The 24,373-nt window shown below is 41.1% G+C and overlaps 1 protein-coding gene across 3 annotated transcripts in view; it reads right to left on the bottom strand.

The window, feature by feature from the left end:
- Nucleotides 1-24,373, bottom strand: part of Rbl2 (RB transcriptional corepressor like 2) — a 53,447-nt gene that overhangs the window by 8,263 nt on the left and 20,811 nt on the right. For all 3 annotated transcript variants that reach the window (XM_076915607.1, XM_076915606.1, XM_034522895.2), the window contains exons 10-20: nt 17,891-18,000; nt 16,545-16,648; nt 13,372-13,509; nt 11,991-12,155; nt 11,251-11,362; nt 8,153-8,419; nt 7,720-8,000; nt 7,460-7,636; nt 2,813-2,884; nt 1,519-1,618; nt 367-575 (exon numbers count right to left, since the gene is read on the bottom strand). In XM_076915607.1, coding sequence (XP_076771722.1) covers nt 367-575; nt 1,519-1,618; nt 2,813-2,884; nt 7,460-7,636; nt 7,720-8,000; nt 8,153-8,419; nt 11,251-11,362; nt 11,991-12,155; nt 13,372-13,509; nt 16,545-16,648; nt 17,891-18,000 — 1,735 coding nt within the window. The remainder of the gene's footprint in view (nt 1-366; nt 576-1,518; nt 1,619-2,812; nt 2,885-7,459; nt 7,637-7,719; nt 8,001-8,152; nt 8,420-11,250; nt 11,363-11,990; nt 12,156-13,371; nt 13,510-16,544; nt 16,649-17,890; nt 18,001-24,373) is intronic.

The following is a 24,373-nucleotide window of genomic DNA, read 5'->3' as shown; positions in this document are numbered from 1 at the left end:
GGAAGCTTTTTGAAAGCTGAACAGTGATGGATCAGCAACAACCAAAGAAACTATAGAGACACACTGACAGCTAACACTGTGGGTGTTTAGTTTCTGCCATCCTCTCTGTGAAGCATTTTTATACATTACATCATTTAATTCTCACAACAGTCAGATAAACTATTAACTACTACTATTCTCATTTAATGTATGAGGTGACAAATATACAGAGAAAGTTGAGTTGGTTAGTGCCTTGGTACTTGTGTTGGAGACTTTCTTAGTTTTATTTCAAGAATTACTTGTAAGTCTAGTTTCTGATGGAGAACCTCAGATGACTCCTTCTGCTCAAGAGCAGAAGCAGCACTCAGTGGGCCCTGACCTACTCACCTGCGAGTTTGCCTGTGAGTACTTCATGGCAAATGCTTGGATTTGTTTCCTGTAGATGTTGTTGTAGAACTGAATGAGGTCTCCTCTTTCCTCTTCTTCAATGTCACTGTTGGCACCTGTGAGTCGAGTTGGTGTAGGAGGGGCACTGCTGGGCTGTGGAACTGGTAACGTGCTGTTTGACCTCATAACTGGACTGGAATCTCTACTGGCTGCAGCCAAGAGAACAAAGGGTGCTGGTCTGGACAGTCTGAAAAAAGACCTCACTAGGAAAAGGGGGAAACGGCTATATATATGTACTTGTCATCAGTGGCGATAAGCAGGCACTTGGATTCATCAAGGTTTGGTGTGTGTCGTGTGTATGAAGATACACATCTGTATGGAGGCCACAGGCCAACCTTGGGTACCATTCCTTGGGAGCTATCTACCTTGCTTTTAAGAGAAGGTCTCTCAATGAGACCTGAGGCACACCAATTACACTAGGTGGCCAGCTAGCACACCTCAGTGATGCCCCCGTCTCTGCCTCCCAGACCTAGGATTGAAAGTGCTTGCCTCTATTCTTATGTAGAGGCTAGGGATCAAACATCCACATGCTGTGTAGTACATACTTTACTGACTGGCCTGTCTCCTCAGCCCTTGGTGATGGTGGTGATTATTATCCAATGAGAGACAGTCTCACATTATAGCCCCAGGCAGGACTAGAGCTCATAATCCTCCTGCCTTAGACATGGTAGCAATGAGATTACAGGCATGGACCACTGCTCCTGGATCTTGAGCTATGTTCTTCATACCAAGAAGCAAAACTCAAAATACTAATAACTCTATTCCACTATCATAACCGTACCCAGGTTAACTGAGTACTTTATATTAGTAAGCACCATAGAGGTTTCTTAAACCTGAACCCTGTACTAACAGCTTTAGGTCAACAACTAGGAACAACATTTATATAGCACAGGTCTGACAGGCAAGCTTTTTCTGGAATACAGGCTGGAGATTCCTATCTGAAACATTCCTATCTGTATTTCAAAGCACTGGACTAAAGAACTGGCCTCTAAATTTATTCCAGCAAATTGTTTGAGAATACACTACTATATTTCATAGTTCTTAGTCTTCTTGGCCCAAAACTAGATGTTCATAAAGATCCACCTCCTTTACCTCTGTCTGTGTTTAGTTCTGTTGGAGAATTCTGATGGCTTCTGCTCTCACTGCTGACAGAATTTCTTCTTTTCCCTTTTATCAAGACACTTCTGTATACCTTTAAAGAGACAGTGAGAGGGGGATGCTAACTAGCAGTTACTGACTATAGACTAGGTGGTAGGACTTTAACATATAGTATTTGGTTCTCAAAACACTCCACACAGTGATAGTTGTCTTCAGGGAATGTTAGGAGCTGCAGCCAAGTTAGGCATCGGGCAGGTCCGTGATCCCAGGACTCAGAAGGCTAAGGGAGGAGTGTTGCTAGTTCAAGGTCAGTTTGGGCTGCTATCTCAAAAAAGAAAGAAAAACAACAAAACCTTTTATATGTCTGCTTGCACTACTTGTTAATAGTAATAAACATCTGAGTCTCTAGGATTTAGTGTGTGTGTACATTCTTTAACCAATGCTTGGGGGGCTGAGGCAGACATCTGTGAGTTCAAGGCCAGCCTATCTACACAGTGACTCGTAGGCCAACCAGAACTACATACGCTGTGTCAACATAGCAATAGCCTTGTGATGTAGGTCATAAAGTATTCACTAACAACTGGGGCTTAGAGCCTAGCTCACTTCAGATTCCAAGTACTGCCTAAAACAAAGGTTTGACAGCATTCTTGGTTTTCAGTGACTGATCTTTATGTCACCTTTAGTTTGCTTTGATAAAGCACAGAAATAACCTAAGACAACATTGAATGAAAATTATAAACCTTCTTTATCATTCCTTGTCTTAGTTTATTACTGTGCTTTATTAAACCAGACTAAAAGGTGACATAAAAATCAGTTAACTTCTAAATTTGTATTGAGTTCACGATTCTCTGAATTAATATGTCATGAGATGGAGATATGGCTCAGTGGTTAAGAGCACTGGCTGCTCTTCCAGAGGACCCCAGTTTGATTCCCAGCATCCACATGATGACTCCCAAACAGTCTAACATTAGGCTCCAATGATCTCTTCTAGCCTCTGAGGGCACCAGGCAACCATGTGGTATGGATACACATGCAGGTAATACACCATATCCATAAAAATAAATGTTTCACATCATTGCCTTTGAAGGAAGAGGACTTTAAATAACTTGCATGAAATTGTATGCCAGCAATGAAAAAAATGAAAATAGCCAATCCTCTTAGATTCTTACTTGTGACTCCTGCAGGGGAAAGGGGATAGAACTAACTATAGCTAATTTTTGTTTGTTTGTTTGTTTAATTCATCACAGACTTAAGCTTTACTTTCAGCCCTGAGAAAAAACATGGTTACCTGGCTCCGGGCCTGTGGCTGAGTCCTGTAACAACGCATGATATTCTGGAAGGACTTGTCTTCTTTTGTGACCTACAAACAGTAAGAATACTTAGAGAGATCCTCGTCAGGCGTGGCAGCGAGCAGCTCAGTGAACCCGCTGCCACTGTATTCAAAGACTATAGTAAATGAACAACCTTCCATTCATGGGAACCTGAGGTGCAGTAAGGAGGCCAGCCTGTGAGCCACAGCCTGGAGTAGAAAAGCTCAATGACTAAACTGAAACCTGACTACAAGTGGAAGTTGTTAGATCTGAACCGGCAAAGGAGAGAACAAAAACACCTATCTAAGGAGGAAGTGTATTGTCTGAAGAACAGAAAAATAAGAAAGAGAAACAGCCTCAGAAAAGTGTTGGACAGCAGTTAGCACATCAGCCTACATGGAACCAGAGTGTCAGAAGAGGATAGAGGCAGAGAAGCAAGAAAAGATGTTCAAAGAAATAAAGACCAAGCTGAGCAGCTTGGGAGGCAGGAACAGGAGGATTAAGAGTTTTAGGCCAGGTGGGCTACATAGCAGGATGCTGAGGTAAAAAAAGGGGGTGATAACACCCAAGTTTACTTTCAAACCTTAGTGTATGCATCGTCGGAAAGAGCAAGAAACAGTAAATGGGACTGATTAAGATATCCATATCAGGTTTATTATAGTAAAGATGTATCCAAAGGTAAGAACTTCTCATCAGAAACCAAACGGGTAACAACAGATTCAGAGTGGGCAGAAAGAAAAACATCCTGTGCACTGCAAAACACTCTTCAGAAGTGAATAAAGGCAATAGAAAGTGCTGAAAACAGATAACACAAGTACACATGAGAAAGGGCAAGCATACTTGTAAAGTATTAACTGACATACTGCAAGAATGGTAAATGCATATTCTTCTTAATTAAAAAGAGCGACTGTATAAAACTGTGTATGATGTATTGTTACAGCTGCAACAGAAATATACATTTACCAAGTACATACAAAGGAGGTGGGTAGGGTATTAGACAAGTGACTGCAGATGCCACTTAAACCCACAGGAACCAATAAGAAGCAGAAAGGTAAGTAAGGTTAACCTAACAGCAGCTATAAATATGCACATGCTTTTTACTGGCTCCTTTAAAAGTCATACCATTGAGTCGAGGTAATGGTGGACTTGCAGTACTTCCAGCGGAATGTATAGATATGTTCACTTAAACAGTAATCAAAAGAAAGCTGTAAAGTAGGTTTTAGAAACCAACACAAATATTACTGAAGAATTAGTTCACTATACAATTAAAGGACCAGCCCATCAAAAAGCTATAGGTAATAAACATAAGTGTACCTATTAATAGGGTACCAAAATATGAACCCCATTGCAGAAAAGGGTAAAATAGACAACCTAAAAATATTTAGAGATTTCAATACAGAATTTTCAACAATAGCAGTTCTAGGCAGAGGATCAAAGAGAAAACAGAAAACCCATTAAACAACTTGACCTAACAAACATCTAGAAAGCATGCTATTCTCCTAATGGCAACAGAGTATTTACCTAGACAACTGTCAGAAGGCTAGAGACATTTTTCAGTTGGTATGGTGCTTGACTGTCATGCCCAAAGCCTTGGGTTCAGTCACCAGCACTGGGTAAAACTGGCATGGCGGTATAGACCTGTAACTCTAGCACTTAGGAATGGAGGAAGCCCAAGGCTGCTTTGGGTTATATGAGACCCTGTCATCAAGCACACAAAAACCCTGCTTACATTTAAAAGGCCTGGAATACATAAAAGTGTTATTCACACGGTGAGCGGAAACTAGAGATCAGGAACACAGAGAAGTTTGGGAAACTCACAAAACTGGAAGTCATGATTCTGCAGAACATGTATGTTAAATAGAAGTCATGCAAAACTCAAGTGTAGTTTGAGATAAACATACATGATGCTAAGTTGTGAGATGTAGTGTTAGTGCCATATTTACAAAGGATACTGAGATACTATTTTTAAAGACACTGAGAAAATGTACTATAATACTAAATATATATATTATATACCTAATTGTCCAATGCACTAGGAAAAAAAGTTCTAAGATCCTGTAACATTAAGTGGGTAAAAATGTTAGATGCAAGGCTAATGACCTAAAGGAAAACAGAACCAACTCCTAGAAACACACACACACACACACACACACACACACACACACACACACACCAAATAAACGAAAAAATTTAAAAGGGCAAAGTAAGCTGAAAGAAGAAAATAATAATAGGGTATTATCTTAATAGAGATAAAAAATGAAATCATGCAGTCTTAAAAATTATCAAAATTACCAACCTTTATTTAGATTGACCAAGAAAAATAACTCAAATTACTACAATCAGAAATGAAAGGGGACTTTCCTATAGACCTTAAAGGGAAAAAAAAAAAAAAAAAAAGGAACTACATGTCCTTTACTCAGGGGAAACAGTGTCTTAAATGATACATATTGCCAAAATCTACTCTAGAAGTGACAGGTGAACCGAACAGACCCATAAGAACAGTGAAGCTCATCAATACATTACCCATAAAGGAAACACCAGGCTCCAGGGACTTTTAAGCTAATACTAAACTTCACAGAGAATAAGAGGAAACATATATCTTTCTAAAAAGCCATGTTTACTCCAGGAACAAAATCAGACAAAGCCATGCAATAAAATTCCAGTCAACAGTGTAAATAAGCACAAAATTCCTCAACAAACTAGTAAAGCAAACATGAAATCAAAAATTGTCACCATAAGTAAGAGAGATTTGCAGAGGGAAGACAGATGATCTAACATGAAATCCAACTACCGTAGTATACTACATCATATTAAAACTACAGTGAATATGGAAAAAGGCCTTTAATAACATCCAACACCTTTTTATGAAACAACACTCAATAAGCTAAAACCCTTCATTGGGTGAAAGCAGTCTACCTAAGGTTACAGGTGAGGTAGGGAGAGATTTAATGCCGCATTCCAATAGCACAAGATTAATTATTTTCTCTGTAAGACCAGGAAGTATACAAGGATTTCTGCTTTTAACATTGCACTGGATGTTCTAACCATGGTAATTAAGAAAGAAATGGAATTTGGACAAGTAATAGTACAATTATCAAGACTGCATAATCTGCACATACAAATAGTTGACACAAAATATGCTTAAAACTCAGTAAGAGGTTCAGGACTGGAGACTGAGCTGAGAGTAGAGTGCTTGTCTAGCATTTTAAAGGCCCTAGGTTCAATCCCTGCACCACAAAAAAACAACCAACTTAGCAAGATTGCTGGATACTAAGTCAAGGCACAGAACCCAACTGTTTTCTGTACTCTTGGACTGAGTACATTAAAAACAAAACAGCTACATTCACAATACCATCAAAGCCTACAGGAGAGACGACAAGGGCAAGAGCTGCACTCGAGTCACTGTTAAAAACTGAAGACCTGCCGGGCGGTGGTGGCGCATGCCTTTAATCCCAGCACTTGGGAGGCAGAGGCAGGCGGATTTCTGAGTTCGAGGCCAGCCTGGTCTACAGAGTGAGTTCCAGGACAGCCAGGGCTACACAGAGAAACCCTGTCTCGAAAAAAACCAAAAAAAAAAAAAAAAAAAAAAAAAAAAAAAAAAAAAAAAAAAAAAAAAAAAAAAACTGAAGACCTAAACAAACGTGAAAACACGCCATGTTGAATGAAGACTGACTTAAGGTGACTGAATTCCCCAAATTGATCTACAAATTTTCATGTGACACTTTTGACAGTGACAACTTGATTCTAAAATTTTTGTGGAATTCCAAGGGACTCAGAATAGCTAAAATAATCTAAAATAAAATAAAAATAAAATTAGGACTCATATTTCCCAATTTCAAAATTTACAAAAAAACATGAGTCATTGAGAATATAAAGTACTGCATATGACGGACATAGATCAACGTAATCAAATAGATAGTCTTGACATAACCCATGTGTCCACAAAGAACTGATTCCACAGACAGGTCAAAACTGTTTACTCAGCGGGGAGACATGGCTTAGATAGTGGTGTGGCAGCCAGAAAGCAACACAGAGTGTGAAGCTGGACTTGAATCTCATACCACATGGAAAGAGGACTCATGGTAAGTCAGAAACTATGAAATGCAGAAGACATGGTAAAGCTTCATGATAGTGGATCTCAAATTTGGCAATGACTTCTTAGGGCAAAAACTCCCTCCCCCTCCAAACACATAATAAATCTTTTTTAAGTACTGATGAGAAACTAGAGGAATTAAGAACTTTAAATATTACATATAGGCATATAAAAGTATGGAATCACACTTTGAAAAGTAGCCTGGCGGTTCCTTAGTGTTTAAACATACAGTTCCCATATGATCCACAGATCCATTTCTAGGCATTTACTCTGAGAGAAATGGAAGCCTGTGTCTACACAAAGTGTCACGTACAATGCACACAACAGTGTTGTTCATAATTGCCAGAAACAATCCACATGTCTATCAATTAACAGATGGATAAAAAATACTGCCCAATGTCTATAAAATGGAATATTCTAGATCTCTGCTGACAGCACATATTTGGGATGTAAGACTCAGTGATTAGCTGTTTAAAAATGTTAGGTAATGAAGGAGCATCATTGCCTTCCCAGTACTGAAAACAGTACTTACCTTTGCCATCACATAAATGGCACACATTAACAACTGGTCCAGATGTCTGTCCATCATAAGTTCGGTACACTGGGTTATAGAGAATTCAAAGCAGGTCCAAATTTTTTTCCTCAGTTCATCTGAAATATCTAGTTTTGTACAAAGATCTCGAAGGCGGACACCGGCTAAGTAGTAAACCTGACAGAGAAGAATATTTCGAACCTTGTTTAATGCTTACACTTCCCAAGCCTGTGCTCTGGTCAGGATACATGAAAAGTTACCTTTCTAAAGAAAAGTGATAAGGAGCTGGACTTCCGTGGCCTGATGCTGTTGCTGGTTAATGGCTGGCCTTGGTTCTGCTGTTGGCCACCTGGGGAAATCTGTTGAATGGCCACTGGACCAGGGACTTGCAAAGTTGTTCCTGTCACCTGTTGAGAACTCAGACTTCCAGCCAGCGCTTGAGCACTGAGAGGCTGGATAGAGCCAGTCACAGCCTGTGCCTGGCCCCCAACATTGACTTGGACCGGGAAGAACGTTATCCCTCCATTCTCGTTGGCAATACCTGCAGTTTGTTACAAAGAAGAATGTTGACATGAAGTCTTTGTTTCTTTCCTCCCCATCTTCCATGATTATCTCAGATCGACACCTTCCAAATCTTATGTGACTTTCTGACAAATGCCAGAGAATTCAATCCCTAAACTCTGCCTTCCTTACCTTGTACTGGAATGGTCACTGTTTGTCCATTGTTGGCTGTGACAGTGGCTGTTGCCATGGTGACCAAGGTCTGTCCAGGAACTGGTGTGACAGAAACAGCCTCCCCAGATACATTCTGCACGGGGACAGCGTTGACTAGGGGTTGTGGGGGGATGCGCCCAGATGTGCTTCCTTCAGAGGGACTATCATTCTCAAATAGCCGCCTTCTAGTACTACTGACTGTTGGGGAACTGTACCTGTCATACAATGTGGTTGGAGATGTTATACCTACGACCAAAAGAAACCAGACTGTTTAACAAAGAGACAGTTCTGACTTCTAGCTAAACTCTTGTTCAAAAGGAAAGTCAGTGTGTTTCAAACACTTTGTAATTTTAAAAGCAAATAAAATGTACAGAAGTCATGGTACACCCATATTTATTCTATCGGAAATTCAACTGAAAGCATTTCACAAAGGAAATACTGTGTCTCACAGTGCTCTCTTTCTGGTTTTCCTTCCTGTAAATGAAGTGAAGCTTTGCCCTCGGCCACTCTGTCTTCTGTTACGACTTTGATGAAGAGGCCATTTAAGGAATCTTTTACTCTTCCCCAGATTCAAATCTTAACAAAGACATTACCTGGGCAGAAGACAGGATGATGTACCTGCCATCCTGCGGTTTTCTCCTTCAGCTTTCTATGAATATTCATCAGCCTTTTTCCACAGTAAGGTAGACATGTATGGCTTAGATTTAATAAACTTAATTTTAAATAGCTTTATTGAGATATGACTTATGTGCCATACATTTCATTCACTTAAGTTATATAATTTAATGGCTTATATAAAATAATTTTTAAATTGTTGCAAAATATAAAAATAACATTATCAGCATTAGCCATTTTTAGATACATATATACAGCATTGTGTAACTAATAACATTCTTTGTTAAATATTTGTTTCTTGAGACAAGTTCTATGTAGTTCTGGGTATCCCAGAACTCACAAAAGCTGGCCTCAGACTCACAAAGATACACTTGCCCGGCCTCCCAAGTGCTAGGATTAAGAGCATGCACCACCATGCCCAGAACAATTCTTTTTTCTTAGTCACTCTAAACAAAAACTAAGTGTTATGTCTTAATTTAAGTATTCTTTCTAATGTGTGCATGTTTGAATCGTAACTAGTCCTTTTCCCATCCACTTGTAAGACTGTTGTAACAGTAGCTACTTCAAATTTAAAAATAAAAGTAGTGAGATCAGCAAGACTTCAACAAGAGTGAATCTTGAAAGCTGTGGCTTAGCATCCCCTGAGTTACAAGAAGACAGAAGTCCTGGGATAGCGTTGTGGAACCAGCGTCATGTAGATTTTCCTAACGGGAGACGTAGCAAAGACAAAGAGAAGGGAGTTGAATATCAAACTTAAATTCACTGACTAAACCGGACTGAAAAAGGCCAGTTTATCAGAGCTGAGGCAGCTCTGGGACTGAAAAGTAGTTAAACCATTACTGTTGTTCTCTCAAAACTGAGGAAAGGCTGGAGATGGCTGAGCAGGTAAGAGCACTGCTCTTGCAGAAGACTCAGGTTTGGGTCTCCTCACCCACATGCTGGCTCACAACTCTCCATAACTCCACGTACAGAGGGTCCTCTGCAGGCACCAGGCACATACATGGTACACAGACATACACACAGGTGAAACATTCATACACATAAATCTAAAAACAATTTTTTAAATGAGAAAGATTTCAGAAAGCATTTAATTGGTGAGTTAGTTTGGTTTTCTGTTGTTTGTCATTGTTTTGAGACAGGGTCTCATGTAGCTAAATCAGACTGGCCTTAAAGTTAAGCTCCTCCTACCTTAGCCGTGAAGTGTCAGCCTTCAGCTACAGCAGTCTGCCACCGCAGCCTGTATCATCCGTATTTACTGAGTAGGCACGGACTTAGAATAAACTTGATTTTAAAACTGATCCATTTATAGCTAGCCTTTCAAGTACATTATGAAACAGACCTAGTGTTAGCAATGTCCTAATGAATTCAGAGCTCTTTAGAAATATATATCTATCTGTTCTTTGAAAACAGTTGTAGAGCTGGTGTGTACTCAGGAGCAGGGTGTGCACTTTACGTCTGGAGGCCCTGGCTTCAATCTCCAACAACGGGGAAAATGAACAAAAACTCGAGGAAGACAGAGCCCACACATGAATCTGAACCTTGTACCTAGGCAGTCATCTAAAGAGCTGGCTACAACCTAAGCCGACTTTCTGTGTTTCTTGGGCCAGCATCCATATGACGTCACCCTAAGTAGCGTAGCCCAGCCTAGTGATGAGTCTGAAGATGCTCCACTCATGGAGCCATCCTGTCTCACTGGCTTGTCTGTATCTGCCTGGGCCTCACAGCTCCGTCCTTAACAGCCGCCAGCTGTGTTGCTCCATGTCCGATTCCCAGCTATGCGAGAGGACTAGGCAGGAGGACCAAGGATGAAGATTAGCCTGAGCAACCTAGTGAGACTTCTATCTCTAATAAACATAACAAAATAAAACCATAAAAAAGAAGACACTTGAGAAAGAATGAGAATTCACTGACAGCAGTATAAGTATTGTTAGCAGACTGCCTTTCCAATGTCCGCCCTTTTGTACATTTCTAGGCGGATATTCACTTATAAATAAAGATCAAGTCAAATGTAAAGTGTTCTAAAGAGATAAGTATGGCACTCCTGTCATCCTTGTTAGGGATGGGTTGAGGGGACCAAGACAATGTAGAATTCAAGGGCAGCCTGGGTTATATAGCCAAACCTCTCAAAATAATTTTTCAATGTTTTTAATATTCCTTAAACGCATTTTTAAGCCAGGTGTGGTGGTATACACCTGGAATCCAGTATTTGCAAAATGGACGATCAGAAGTCCAGGATTATCACTGGTAACATAGCAAGTTCAAGGCCAGCCTGGGCTACACAAGACCCTGTCCCAACCCTCCTGCACAGAAAAAAGCATTTTTTAAGTGATCACTGTGTCACTAAAGAACACAGAATAGTCTTTACTCTGCAGAGCCTATTAATTTTACTTACAGGTTTAGGTGGAATTTAAGTTATCTAGATTCAAAATTCCAAAATATTCCTCTTTGTATTTTAAACTTACTTCTTCCAAGTCCTCCAGCATCAGCGCGAACGTCACCCGCCCTTCTCGGGGTCAGGGGAGAGCCAGCAATATAAATCTCATCTGTTCTCTCTAGGTTTTGAGGTGGCATGACCTATAAAGAATCGTTTGCACAAAATCTTAACAGTCAAAAAACATTTCACTAGAAAGACAGCAATAGCTGGGTGGTGGTGGCAGTGCACACCTTTAATCCCAGCACTCGGAAGGCAGAGACAAGTAGACCTCTATGAGTTCAGAGGCAAGCCTGGTCTACAGAGCAAGTTTTAGGATAGCCAGGGCTACCCAGAGAAACTCTGTCTCGGGAAAGGGAAAGGGAAAAAAAGAAAGGAAAAAGGAATGGAGGGAAAGGGAAAGGAAGAAAAAGACAGAGACAGACAGTAACAATCTAAAGCAAAAGGAAACAATTTTTGTCCAATTAGTTATTTCTTAATAAAATCACTAACACTAAAATTCTCAGTCTTAAAAGATTCAAAACCAATATGGAGACTCTGTCTGAGCCAGTGTACCTTAGGATTTGAGGGTCAGAATAGCAGCCTCAATCTTTACTGTCATGGAAACCTTGAGGTAGTTACAGGTTCCTCTTTGATACAGGAATAAACCATTAACCACACTGCAAAGCCCCACATTCCAAAGGGTAGGCCCTAGCTCCAAACACTAGCATGGGGCTGTAAACAGTGCTGATGTGCTTCCCTTACAGAGAGATGCTAAGATTTGTCACAAACCTCTTCACATGTAGGGACTCTGTTTTCATTATCTCTAATTCTGTCCCACAGTGGGGACTTGGTTTTCCATGCCAAATGATCCAAAATTTGTTCTTCAATCTGATTGAGGTGTTTGACCACTTCTCTGCAAAGACCATCTTCTGCTCTAATAAATACTTCTATTACCTGCAATAAGGAAAATGCCCAGTTTATTGAGTAGCAATTATTATGACTATGTATGCAAAAGTATAAAAGTAAAATGAAATATCTAAGTATTTTTAAATATTCACATAATTTATCAGAACTTACAAGTTTAATAAAGCCATGTGTAACAAGCTCCTCATCCTTTTATAGTTTTTGTAAATAATCTACACATATGAATAATATAAAATATTTTGTACAAAATATACCTTATACATTGAACCTGAAAACAGAACTTTTAAGTTTTTATATAAGAAGTGGATGTATAGTTCAGAAATAGCGTATGTGCTTGAATACTTAAGGCTATGGACTCACTTTCAAGTATCAATAACACAGAAATAGTATTAAAAGTCTCTGACCATAAGCAGAGTGTGGGGCCTCATGCCTGCAATCCTAGCTCTCAGGAGGTAGAGGCAAGAGAATCAAGAGTTTCAAGTTATCCTTGAGTTTGATGCCAGCCCGGTCTAGGTGATGCCCTGTCTCAAAAATGAATAAGTAGGATCTTTTCCTGAAACATATCTCCAATGTTAAGCTTTCACAAATGAGAAAGCCATAGACAAGCTATACAACATTAGTGACATGAATGCTGCTTTTTAATGAAGATTTATTTTTATCCGTGTGTGTGTGTGTGTGTGTGTGTGTGTGTGTGTGTGTGTGTGTGTGTGTACCCTGTGTATGGATGGGAAGGACGTCAGAAATGGGTTTCAGGTCTTCTGGACCAGGAGTTGATATGGCTGGGAACTGAGGTCCTTTGCAAGAGCAGGAAGGACTCTTAATTGCTAAGCCATCCCTCCAGTCCCAGCATCCCCTCTTCTTACCCCTGTACCTGTTTCTCTTCTTTCTTTCCTTTCTGAGAGCCCTTGCTAATCTCTAGCTCGTTTCAAATCTTCAGTCCTCCTGCCTAAGCTTCCCAAGTGCTGAGTTACAGGTTAATCCAGCACATCTGCCCCCCATCCCTAACTTAGGTTTCAATCATAGTATTCTGGAGTCCTTTGGCAGATGATGGAAAAAATCAGATGAATGTTTCAGGCAAAAGAAGTCTGCCATACTACTATATATTACAAGAATTTACACAGGTCAAAGACTCTCCTTTGTTCTCTATGTAGAGATTATTAAATTTTTAATAGATTTATATGTTTACTGTGAACAAGGTAGATAACAAGAGGTTGGTCTCATAATCACCAGTATAATTTTTAAATACCTTATAAAAATGATAATGTGGTACATCAAATATTTCAGCAATAAATGGAAAATTCCCAGGAGGCTTATAGGAAAAAGCCACGACCTCAAGGCAGCAGGCCAAGAGTGACCTGTGGAATGCATCTTGTTCCAGAACACCCTAGAAAACAAAGTCACGTTTAGAAACTGAAGCCTACTTTGAAAACACATTTTATATCCAGTCAGTTTAATTGCACTCATCTTTTTATTAAAGACTAAAGGAGTATACCTTTTAAAAACTTATGCTCTGAACTACTTTTTTAAAGGTATTTTAAAATGACAAACAACAAGTGTTTTGAGGACATGAGAGAACTGTTTCTGCTGGGAATGTGGATGATAAAGGCTGCTGTGGGGAACATGATGGCAGCTCAGGAACGTAAACACAGGCTGACTGTACGGAGCTGGGACGAAGCTGTGTGAGGAACACTCGCTCCAACACCAATGCTAATTCTAGGGAGAAACACATGCCCGGCACACCAGTGTCTGCAGTAGCACTGTTCACAACAGCCCAAGGCAGAACGATCCAGATTAGTCTGCTATCGACAAACAAGTCACAAATAAAAGGTTTAAACACAAGGAAAGAAGTTGTAAAACTTTCTAGAATATGGATAAACAGTGAAAAGAAAACCAACTCAAACATAAAAGGACAAATATAATCCGGTTCTATCTACCTAAGAAACGGAGAGTGGGTAAACTCAACAGGCTGGAAGACAGTACAGAGGGATGGAGAGAAGGCTAGTGGGAAATCAGTCTTCAGTGGTGTAAGGTGGGGGGTCATGGCTACAACCACACTAATGTACTGGAAATGTAACTTTCAAGACGATTAAAATGTCTTAGGTACATTTTACCATAAGGAAAAATTTAAAATAAATTATTTAAATAAACAGACAAGTACCTACTTACTATTAGTCCCTAAATGGTAGGTATGGTTTATATGCTATTCGTTATGTGTTTTCACGCACACAAAGTCAAGTCATAAAGCAGCCCATTAGTGCATACAGTCAAATGCCACCATATGTGTATATGTGTATATGTACATATGTGTTTGTGACATGTACATATGTATGTGGGCGTAGAGATGGCTCAGTGGTTAAGAGCACTTGTTACTGCTGCAGAGGACCTGGGTTAAGTTCCCATCACCCCCAGGGTGGTTCACAGCCATCTATAACTCTGCTCTCAGAAGATCTAACCCCCCTTTTGACCTCTGAAGGTCCAGGCACACTCATGGTGCACATGCAGAAAGGCACGTTCATGGTATATATATGAACATATAGGCAAAACACACAGATAAAATAAAACCTAAAAAAAGCAAAACAAAACCAAAGTGGAAACATAAGTCAGGCACAGTAGTCTGTCCTTGTAACCACAGCCTTCGGAAGACTGAGGCAGGAAGATTAGACATTCAAGGCCAGTGTGGGTTATAATAAGTATAAGGCGTATGTCTACTACATTGTAAGATCTTGTCTCTAATTTTAATTAAAAAAAAAAAGAGTTGAATATAAACAGTTATAAGAAATTCAAGTTAATTACTGGCCAATTGTATAACTTTTAAAATGTCATTTTGAAAATTAGTACTGTTTTAAAAAAATTATTTATTTATTTTGCATGTATGAATGTTTCACCTATATGTTTTCTGTGCAATACTCTCTGGTACCATGGTGCCGGATGAGTCAAAAGAGGGCGTCAGATATCTGGCACTTTCATACACGACCGAGTGACTGAGTCTCATGTCCTTAGCCTAATTTCTCAAATAGAACATTCCCAGTTTTCTCTAGCTTCATCTTTGTAAGAGACTATTTTAATTGCCACATAAAATTATGTACAATTGTAGGACATTAGCATTTACAAGACATTTTATTGGTTTATTAAACATCCTTTGGAAAAATAATGTTTTTAATGATACTTCCCAAGACCTTGAGTTGCTAAGCTGTCAAATGGAATGAAATTCATCCCCAGCCCTTCTTAGGTATTTTGTTGTCTTCTTTTAGTTTTAAACATTTATTTGAGTTGGAAACATTTCACAAGATGGCCTCAAACTCGTTACAAAGCCCAGGCAGGTCCTGAAATTGTGACTCTCCTTCTTCAGCTCCAAAGCAGGCAGGATTAAAGGGTAGGCCAAGATGCCTAGCTGTTTATATTTCTTGCTTAGAAAATTAAAAAAAATCACCATCTTGGCTGAAGGACGACTGAGTACGTCTGTTGAAGCCCTATCAAGTCAACTCTCAAGTGTTTCCTTCCACTAAGTTTGTATAAACTCTTCATGCCCTTAAACAGCTCAGCCAAGTTAAACCTGAGGATTTTAATGCTTGACTCCTGGGGTGGTTTGAACGAGAATGTATGAGTAAGACCTGGTGTTTGAACATGTGGCCCCTACTTGTAGTACTGTTTTAGGTGCTGCGTGGGGAAGATTTAGGAAATATAGCTTTGTTGAACCACCTATGTCACTAGGGGTGGGCCTTACAGTTTCTTGTTTCTCTGTGTAGCCCGGGCTGTCCTAGAACTCACTCTGTAGACCACGCTGGCCTCAAACTCAGAAATCCTCCTGCCTCTGCCTCCTAAGTGCTGGGATCAAAGGCGTGCGCCACCACCACCCTGCAGGCCTTACAGTTCCAAAGCCTCCCAGTGTTCCCAGCTCCCAGTGTTCCCAGCTCCCAGTGTTCCCAGCTCCCAGTGTTCCCAGCTCCCAGTGTTCCCAGCTCCCAGTGTTCCCAGCTCCCAGTGTTCCCAGCTCCCAGTGTTCCCAGCTCCCAGTGTTCCCAGCTCCCAGTGTTCCCAGCTCCCAGTGTTCCCAGTGTGCTCTTTGCTGTTGAGGATGTGAGTCTCAGCTTCCTGCTCCTGTCACTGTGCCTTCATGCAGCCAACATGGACTCTAGTCCTCTGCAACTTTAGGCTCAAATGAACTCTTTCTGCTGTAAGTTGTCATTGTATTTTATCACAACAATAAAGAAGTAATTAGCACATCTCAGAGACCTCCTATTCTGAGAACCACTCCTTCATCCCATCTTATGTTGTTAGGGTAAAGCAGAGGGTTCCACACATTTCCTGGAGTGCTAATCTAATTCCAAAAGGCACACAGCTTTGCTTTGTTTGTTGGTGGGTGGGGAGGAATGAAGCTGTGTCTTACTGTGTTGACTAATGAGTAGTTATTGTACTCACAGACAAATCCATGTCTCCCAGTCTTTTTTGTTCTTGCTCAATAACAGATTCTAATACTTTATAGTAAAGCATTTCTGCAAAACGAAAATGTTTGTTGGCAATTTCTGTTGGAATGAAAACAAAGGCACAAAATTTAATACAAATTAAGTAAGCATCATGGAATAGTCTCATCCCTCACTTCTCTATCTACAAAATAAAGCCTAAAAACCAAATCTATAGTTTCTTTTTTAAATTAATTTTGTTTTTAAAAATGTATATGGTAGCTGGGCAGTGGTGGCGCATGCCTTTAATCCCAGCACTTGGGAGGCAGAGGCAGGCGGATTTCTGAGTTCGAGGCCAGCCTGGTCTACAGAGTGAGTTCCAGGACAGCCAGGGCTACACAGAGAAACCCTGTCTCGAAAAAACAAAACAAAAAACAAAACAATAAAAAATGTATATGGTGTTTTGCTTGCATGTATATCCAGGTACTATGTGTATATGGGTGCCCAAGAGACCAGAAAAGGACATCAGAATCCCTGGGACTGGACTTACAGATGGCTGTGAGCATCTGTGGGTGCCAGGGATTGACCCTGGGTCTTCTGGAAGAAAACCCGTTTCTCTGAACTACTGAGCCATCTCTCCAGCCCAAACTCATACTTTCTACAGTTGATGTTTCAATTATCCCTAAAATTTCTCAATACTCCTTTTTGCCCCTTTTCCTTGAGCCAGAGGCTCACTCTGGCCCAGGCTGGTCTTGAACACTCATCACTAGTCCTGGCACAGCGTCCCAGGCACTGGGATTTTAAATGTGAGCTCCACGGCTCTAATGTCTTTCATGTTAACATCCTTCATACTTCCTAAAACTGACGTGAAAGCAGCATATGAAGAACTCAGTATCACATTAAATGCACACTTTATCATTTTGAATACTACAGTTCTATGCTGCTATGGCTTGGTGTTGGAAGTTCTTCAAGGACCTATGTGTTTAATAGTGGCCCTGGTCACCTCAAGAAAAAATACTTCTTTTTGTTCATGTTCTCTCTCTGTGTGTGTCTCTCTGTGTCTCTCTGTGTCTCTCTCTTTCTCTCTGTGTGTCTACAGAATGAGTTCTAGGACAGCCAGGGATACACAGAGAAACTGTCTCAGAAAACCCCCCCAAAAGTGCTAAAAGTCCAACATAATAAAGTTGTTAGACTAAACTTTCTATTTCTGCAAAGGGCCCAGAAATCACTGACAGGAAAAACTAAATGAACAAAGGACAGTTCGGCTGCGGCCTTCAGCTTACAGTTCTACATCTTCCCTTGTCTTCCTGACGCCATTAGTCAGGTGTGGAAGTCAGGAGCAGTCTGGACAATCGCCGGCCTCACCTTTAGCACAATTACTAAAATTCTCGTCTGGCTGGAAATGCTGAGAATATATTTCATACATTTCTTTCAATCTGTTAGCGATAGCCTGAGTTGGGTCTCGGGAACATGACCTAAAAAGTAATATGAAATTATCCAACATAAGTGTTTCAGCTGGTCTCAGAGACACAATGTCTAAAACTATAAATTTCATCGACATAAAATGCTTTGAACAGATACTATATACTTTACAAATAAAGGAAATCCCATACTTCCTTTTCAAAGGTGGCAGTACTACTATTTGGAGTGGCAGAGGTATTTCCTGTATGGAGCTGTACACTTTACTACACTGTGCTTAGCTGTCTTGCCCTGGGGCTCATCTGATGCTGTGGCTGACCCCACAACCTTCTATATCCTGTCATTAAACACCAACCAAACTGCCCTCAGGTGACTGTCTAATGGGCAGCAAAGCCTCCAGGAAGAACTCCTGTAAAAAATAGAATGAAGGGGTATAGAACCTACACATACAAGCCAGTGCTGGCTTTTTTTAATTCTTCCACGTGAGGTTTATTTTATTGGCTTTTAAATCTTTTGTGTCTGGAGTATCTGTATGTGTTCAAATATTTATGGTACACATGTGAGAGGTCCTGTGTAAATGTGTGCTGGTGTGTGTGTGTGTGTGTGTGTGTGTGTGTGTGTATGTGTGTGTGATCAACCAGAGGTTATTCCTCAGCAGATGTACATGTTGCTAAAATGGAGTTTCCCATGGGAACCCGGTGATCGCTGATTAAGGCAGGATGGCCAGCCAGCAGGCCACAGGACCCACCGCCACGGCCCTAGCACTGAGGGAACAAGCCTATTCTAGCACACTGCTTCTTACCTGAGAGCTAGGGGGAAAATCAGGTTCTCATAGAGAGAAAGCACTTTACCAGCTGAACCAGCTCCCTCGCCTTCTTTCTCACTGATTTTTTTTATTAGCAATAAATGAGGCTTTTATAACAACTGTTTTAATTTGATCACACACATATATATCAGAACTTGGTCAAAAGAATGACCCATGGTGAGCAGTGCCTTGGGGAACTGTGAGAGAGGCACCAGGGGAAAGAGAGCCTTTTACCTCACACCTTGTTCCCTGCACTGTTCTTGGATGCAATTTCATGCCTCCTGTGACAAACATTTACATTAAGCTATGACATGCTTATTCTTGTTGAATGTCAGCTCCTAGTCACACATCTGGTCAGTGTGTGCTGCATCTGGATATGTCCTGCCTTGTTTTCATGCTTTCCCACATATAATTTATAATACATGCCAGGCAACTGTGTTTGAATCGCTCTGTCCTGAGAAAGTTCTGGGAAAGGACTGCTCTGTTAATATTTAGTATGTGTTTACTGGCATTTATTTACATGATTTTCTGAACTCAAACAACCTTCCTTGGATTATTGCTTTCTTTGTTACCTTCATGTATAAATGTACATTGAAACAGAAATAGGATTGTCTACAGCATCTGACTGTAGTCCACCCTATTCTTTCAGGTCCTTAGATTCCAGGTCAGCTGACAAGATCTGCACAGGTAGGCTAAAAAGTCAATACATATATATGACCAAATTATAACAACTATATATTTAAGCTAGTTTGGCTAACTTGATCATATACACATATATAATTAAGTATATATGATCAAATATATATGCATTGCAAAACTTTAGCCAGCTCATAAAATTATAAAGAAAATAAGTTTCCTACTTGTGAGACATAACCAGAGATAACTATGTAATATAGTACCAGAGTTTTATTTATGAGCATACACATATACCTTAAAGTTTACCAAATAAAAAAGGTTGGTTTAATTTCTTGCATTAGTTTGGTTAGGTTAGCATCTACTGGTAATATGCAATTACACTAATAATATCTATAGCTAAAGTTGTCATGACTAGAGATTATAAAAAGATCTGAAAGATATAGCTACAACATAGGCTTTTATAGCACGTACAGAAAATGCTTCTCTCAGCTACTGAGGAGGCTGAGGCAGGAGAATATTGAGTTTAAGGCTATCCCGGGCTACATGGTGAGTTCAAGTCCAGCCTCAGCAACACAGACTCCATTTCTGTTTTTATATGCTTTATAACATGGCCTCACTCCTTAACTCAGGCTAGTCTTGAACTATGATCCTCCTGCCCCGGCTCTTAGAGCATTTGCCTGGCCAAAACCTCGTTTCAAAGAAGTAAATAAATGATTACTCCTTCAAACCAACATCCAGATTGGTGTTTAACAAAACTAGGTGCTTTAACCTAACCAAACTGATGCGAGAAATTAACTACCATATAATATATAATTCAGAGTCATATCTAAGTATTAGATTCCAGAGACCAATTTTCTTATTTTTTTCCCCCTATGAGGAAGCAGATGAAAAAGTGATCACCCGCAGATTGTGCACGGGTTCTCAGGACTATGCGTACACCCACGCTCCTAGAACATCTTGTCAATGGCTCAATACCAAGTTAACTGGAAAAACAAAAATAAAATGCTTCTAAATTCAAGGCAAATAAAGGCCATCGGAAACGATTATGACTTAGGAAGAAGTCACCGAGGCACGGACTGCTCAGTGTTGATCACAATCAAGTTTAAGGATAAAGAAGACTGAAAATCTAGAGGAAAGGTGACCATCCTTGGACTCCGTGAGCCTCGTGAGCTGTGGGTAGAAAGTATGGAGGTTTATAATAGATGATGTCTTCTTTGTTATATATGTACCACCAGAAGAAGCTGGTGGTGGAGGGGATTTATACCATCAAACCATAAATTCTACAAATTTTGGAATCAGCTTTTCCAAATAAACCTGCCAAAGTTACACACAGAAGTACACCCTGAGCTGGGATGTCGCTCAGCTGTGGACAGCATAAAGCCGTGAGTCCCACCAACATGGCATAAGACTGCTGGTACAGGCAGGAAACCCCAGCACATGGGAGGTGAAAGCAGGAGACTCAGAGGTGTCAAGGTCGTCCTCCACTGTATCTGTAGTGGGAGGCTAACCTGACTACAGAAGCCCTTGTCTCAAAACAAATAAAAAACACATTCTCGAAAAGTCATTGATATTCCTGTCAGACTTGGGAGAACAAAGGAACTAACTCAAGTCCTTTCCAAGTTAGGAGCCTTTTCAGAGCTCACAGAAATTAGGTGATGAACCCACTGAACACCCTAAGTCTTTTCAAACTGAGCCATCCTTCAGAGTCGTGTTCCAGACCAATCTGCCCATCACCATGGACACTCTGCTTCCTTAAAATTTTAAAACAGTTAGAAATTAGACAGTTAAATTAATTAGTTATCTCTAGCCCCTGCACTACAGCAATGCCACCTCTAGCTTGCCGAGTTCCAGCAAGAGTAAATAAGAAGTCTCTAGATCACAATTCACATGTAGCAGTCAGTCCACGGATCCACCGGTGGGTAACCATAGGCAGAACTGGCTATAAAAACCACTCACAACGTGTGGCCTCTACTGGTGAGCTGTCAATAGATCACTGAACCTCTGACTCTCCTCTTCCCAAGTCTGAGAAATTGCTCAAGACTTCAGAGCAGAGCTATTAGTGTTTTGCAGGAGGCAAGTGAACTTCTCTGGCTGGTCTATTTGAAGGTAACAACCTTGTGTGTGCTATCCATGTTGAACGTACAATGATGCCCCCAAATACCTGGCCAACACAGCACATATGTGGGCCATGTGCTTTGGACTCCACCATGAGACAGACATAGGAGTCCATACATCAGGAGTTCAGTGTCATGTGTGGCTACTTAGAAGGTTGAGGTTGGTTTGGGCTACATGAGACCCTGATATACAGTTTTTCCTAGTCTTACTTTTACCAGTAGTTTTGCATGGAGTCAAAAGTATGTATGTCTATGGTCAGGAGTGAAGAAGAGGTACAGAAACAAAGTACTGACTGGTTTTCACTTTCATGTATGTGTGAAATTTTTTGTTTGTTTTGTTTTTCTCTGTGTAGCCCTGGCTGTCCTAATACTCTGTAGACCAGGCTGGCCTTGAATTCAGAGATCTGTGGGGAACGGGTACTGCGGCCTGCTAAAATGGCGCCTAAGCTTATGAATGGCCTAAGCTTATGAATGGCACCCGCCAAAGCTTATGAATGGCGCCTGCCTAATTTTATGAATGGCACCTGACTTCCTCACACTCTGCCACCGGCTTACACTGTGCAGACTCGATGCCACTAGTATCAGGCCATTTGACGTGTGCCAATGGTGTGTGCCCACGTGGCAGGCTCTGAGTGACCAGGCATGGTGGATAAAAGGGAAAGTGGAACTGGGATCAGGGGGCTTCCAGAGAGATTGTAAGAAAGGTTCCTGAGTAAAGCTGCGTTGGGAAGAATCTCGTGTTGTGTCACTCCTTTCTGTGGGTCAGAACGGGTAGCGACAAGTGGTGGCCCGTGGGGGAATGAATTCAGAACCCAACGCAGTCAGGGCAGCTAGCTGGTAAGGTTCCCAGGTAAGTGGGACAAAAGAAAGCTCTCGGTTTAGAGACTATAAAGTTCCCAAGCAAGTGGGACAATTAGGTTCTCGAATAGGAGACGATATTTCCGGTTTTGGGACGAGTTAAAGGAAAAGTTCCCGGTTTTGGGACGAGTTGAAAGTGAAAGTGAAAGTATAAGTTCCCGGTTTTGGGACGAGTATGGAAACTTTGGTGTATGCATATTTCTGTTTGGCAGCTCTGTGTATGTGTGTCTGTGTATGTGTGTGTGTGTGTGTATAAGGGGGAGAGAAAGAGAGAGAGAGAGAGAGAGAGAGAGAGAGAGAGAGAGAGAGAGAGAGAGAGGAGGAGAGAAAGAGAATCTTGACACAGGCAGAAGACCGTAATGAGACTGCTGACGCTACTGCTAGTGTTTAATGGTAGTTTTACAATGGTGGTTGCTTTTATTCTTTGTGTTGGACCTCTTTATTTCCTTTTGCTCTGATTGCCGGAATAATGCAGCTTACGTCTCCTGGAGTCTTTCTCACAGGAAACTGGTCTGGGGAATTTGACGAACTGAACTGAGGCAGTCTATCGTTCACATCACTTCAAGCAATGTCCTACATCAGGGAGTGGGTGGGAATTGGGGAGGTTGCTATGTGCCTGGTCCCCATCAGTTGCCTATGCCCATGATCAAGCCCTGATGATACATTTGCAGCAGTGGAGCTGGGACAGTCGCCACAAGTATGGCTGACTATGATGGGAAAAAATTGAAAATCGTTATGGAGATATGGTTTGATGAGAGGGACCACTACCCAACAGTTTGAGGAGGGCTCTATGTACCTAGATTCACAGGGTGTCAGGTGGCACTGCAAGGGATGTCCTTGAATTATATCAAGGTAGATTCCCTGAGGGATATGCCTGATTGCATGGAGGTTGACACCAAAATCCTTCCCCCATGAAAAGGCGTCGGGACGGGTGGGTATGATTAGTGGACCTACTGCACAACGACAGAGGTCCGAAAATCATTACAATGTCCCATATTTGTCATCCTAATGGGGATCAGGCCTCTACCCTTAGAAAATGGTAATGAGTACCCTATCCTCTTTTTGTCTGAGGTCGGTGAGACTTCTCATCAAATCAATATAAAAAGGGGGATCTGTGGGGAGCAGGTGCAGCGGCCTGCTAAAATGGCGCCTAAGCTTATGAATGGCATCCGCCAAAGTTTATGAATGGCACCTGCCTAATTTTATGAATGGTGCCATTCCAACCCGCAGAAAGGAGCGACACAACACGAGATTCTTCCCAACGCAGCTTTACTCAGGAACCTTTCTTACAATCTCTCTGGAAGCCCCCTGATCCCAGTTCCACTTTCCCTTTTATCCACCATGCCTGGTCACTCAGAGCCTGCCACGTGGGCACACACCATTGGCACACGTCAAATGGCCTGATACTAGTGGCATCGAGTCTGCACAGTGTAAGCCGGTGGCAGAGTGTGAGGAAGTCAGGTGCCATTCATAAAATTAGGCAGGCGCCATTCATAAGCTTTGGCGGGTGCCATTCATAAGCTTAGGCCATTCATAAGCTTAGGCGCCATTTTAGCAGGCCGCAGTACCCGCTCCCCACAGAGATCCACCTGCCTCTGCCTCCCATGTGTGGGGATTAAGGCCATACACCACCACTGCCCAGCTTGTGGATTTTAATACAAATGTGGAGATGTAAAATATTCATACAAGTCAAATGTTATTGTGATCAGGTTTCAGGAGCTCAATCTCATAACAATTACAAAAAGCATTTCTTGTTAGGAAAAATAATTAGCCTGGCTTGATGTCATGTATGTTCATAATCAGAGTTCTCAAGAGACAGAGGTAAGAAAACCATAAGTTCAAAGCCTGTTTGGTCTACATAGTGAATTCCAGACTAGCCAGGGTTGCCTAGCAAGGACCTGTCTCAAACAAACAAGACAAAGAAACAAACAACCCCCACCCCAAAGCTTGTAAAACAAAATTTAAAAAAACAGATTTATAGCCGGGCAGTGGTGGCGCACGCCTTTAATCCCAGCA

Source organism: Arvicanthis niloticus, chromosome 18, assembly GCF_011762505.2.
Source record: "Arvicanthis niloticus isolate mArvNil1 chromosome 18, mArvNil1.pat.X, whole genome shotgun sequence".
Taxonomy (NCBI): Eukaryota; Metazoa; Chordata; class Mammalia; order Rodentia; family Muridae; genus Arvicanthis; species Arvicanthis niloticus.
The sequence above is the reverse complement of the archived record's forward strand: the minus strand, read 5'-3'. Positions and strand labels throughout refer to the sequence as shown.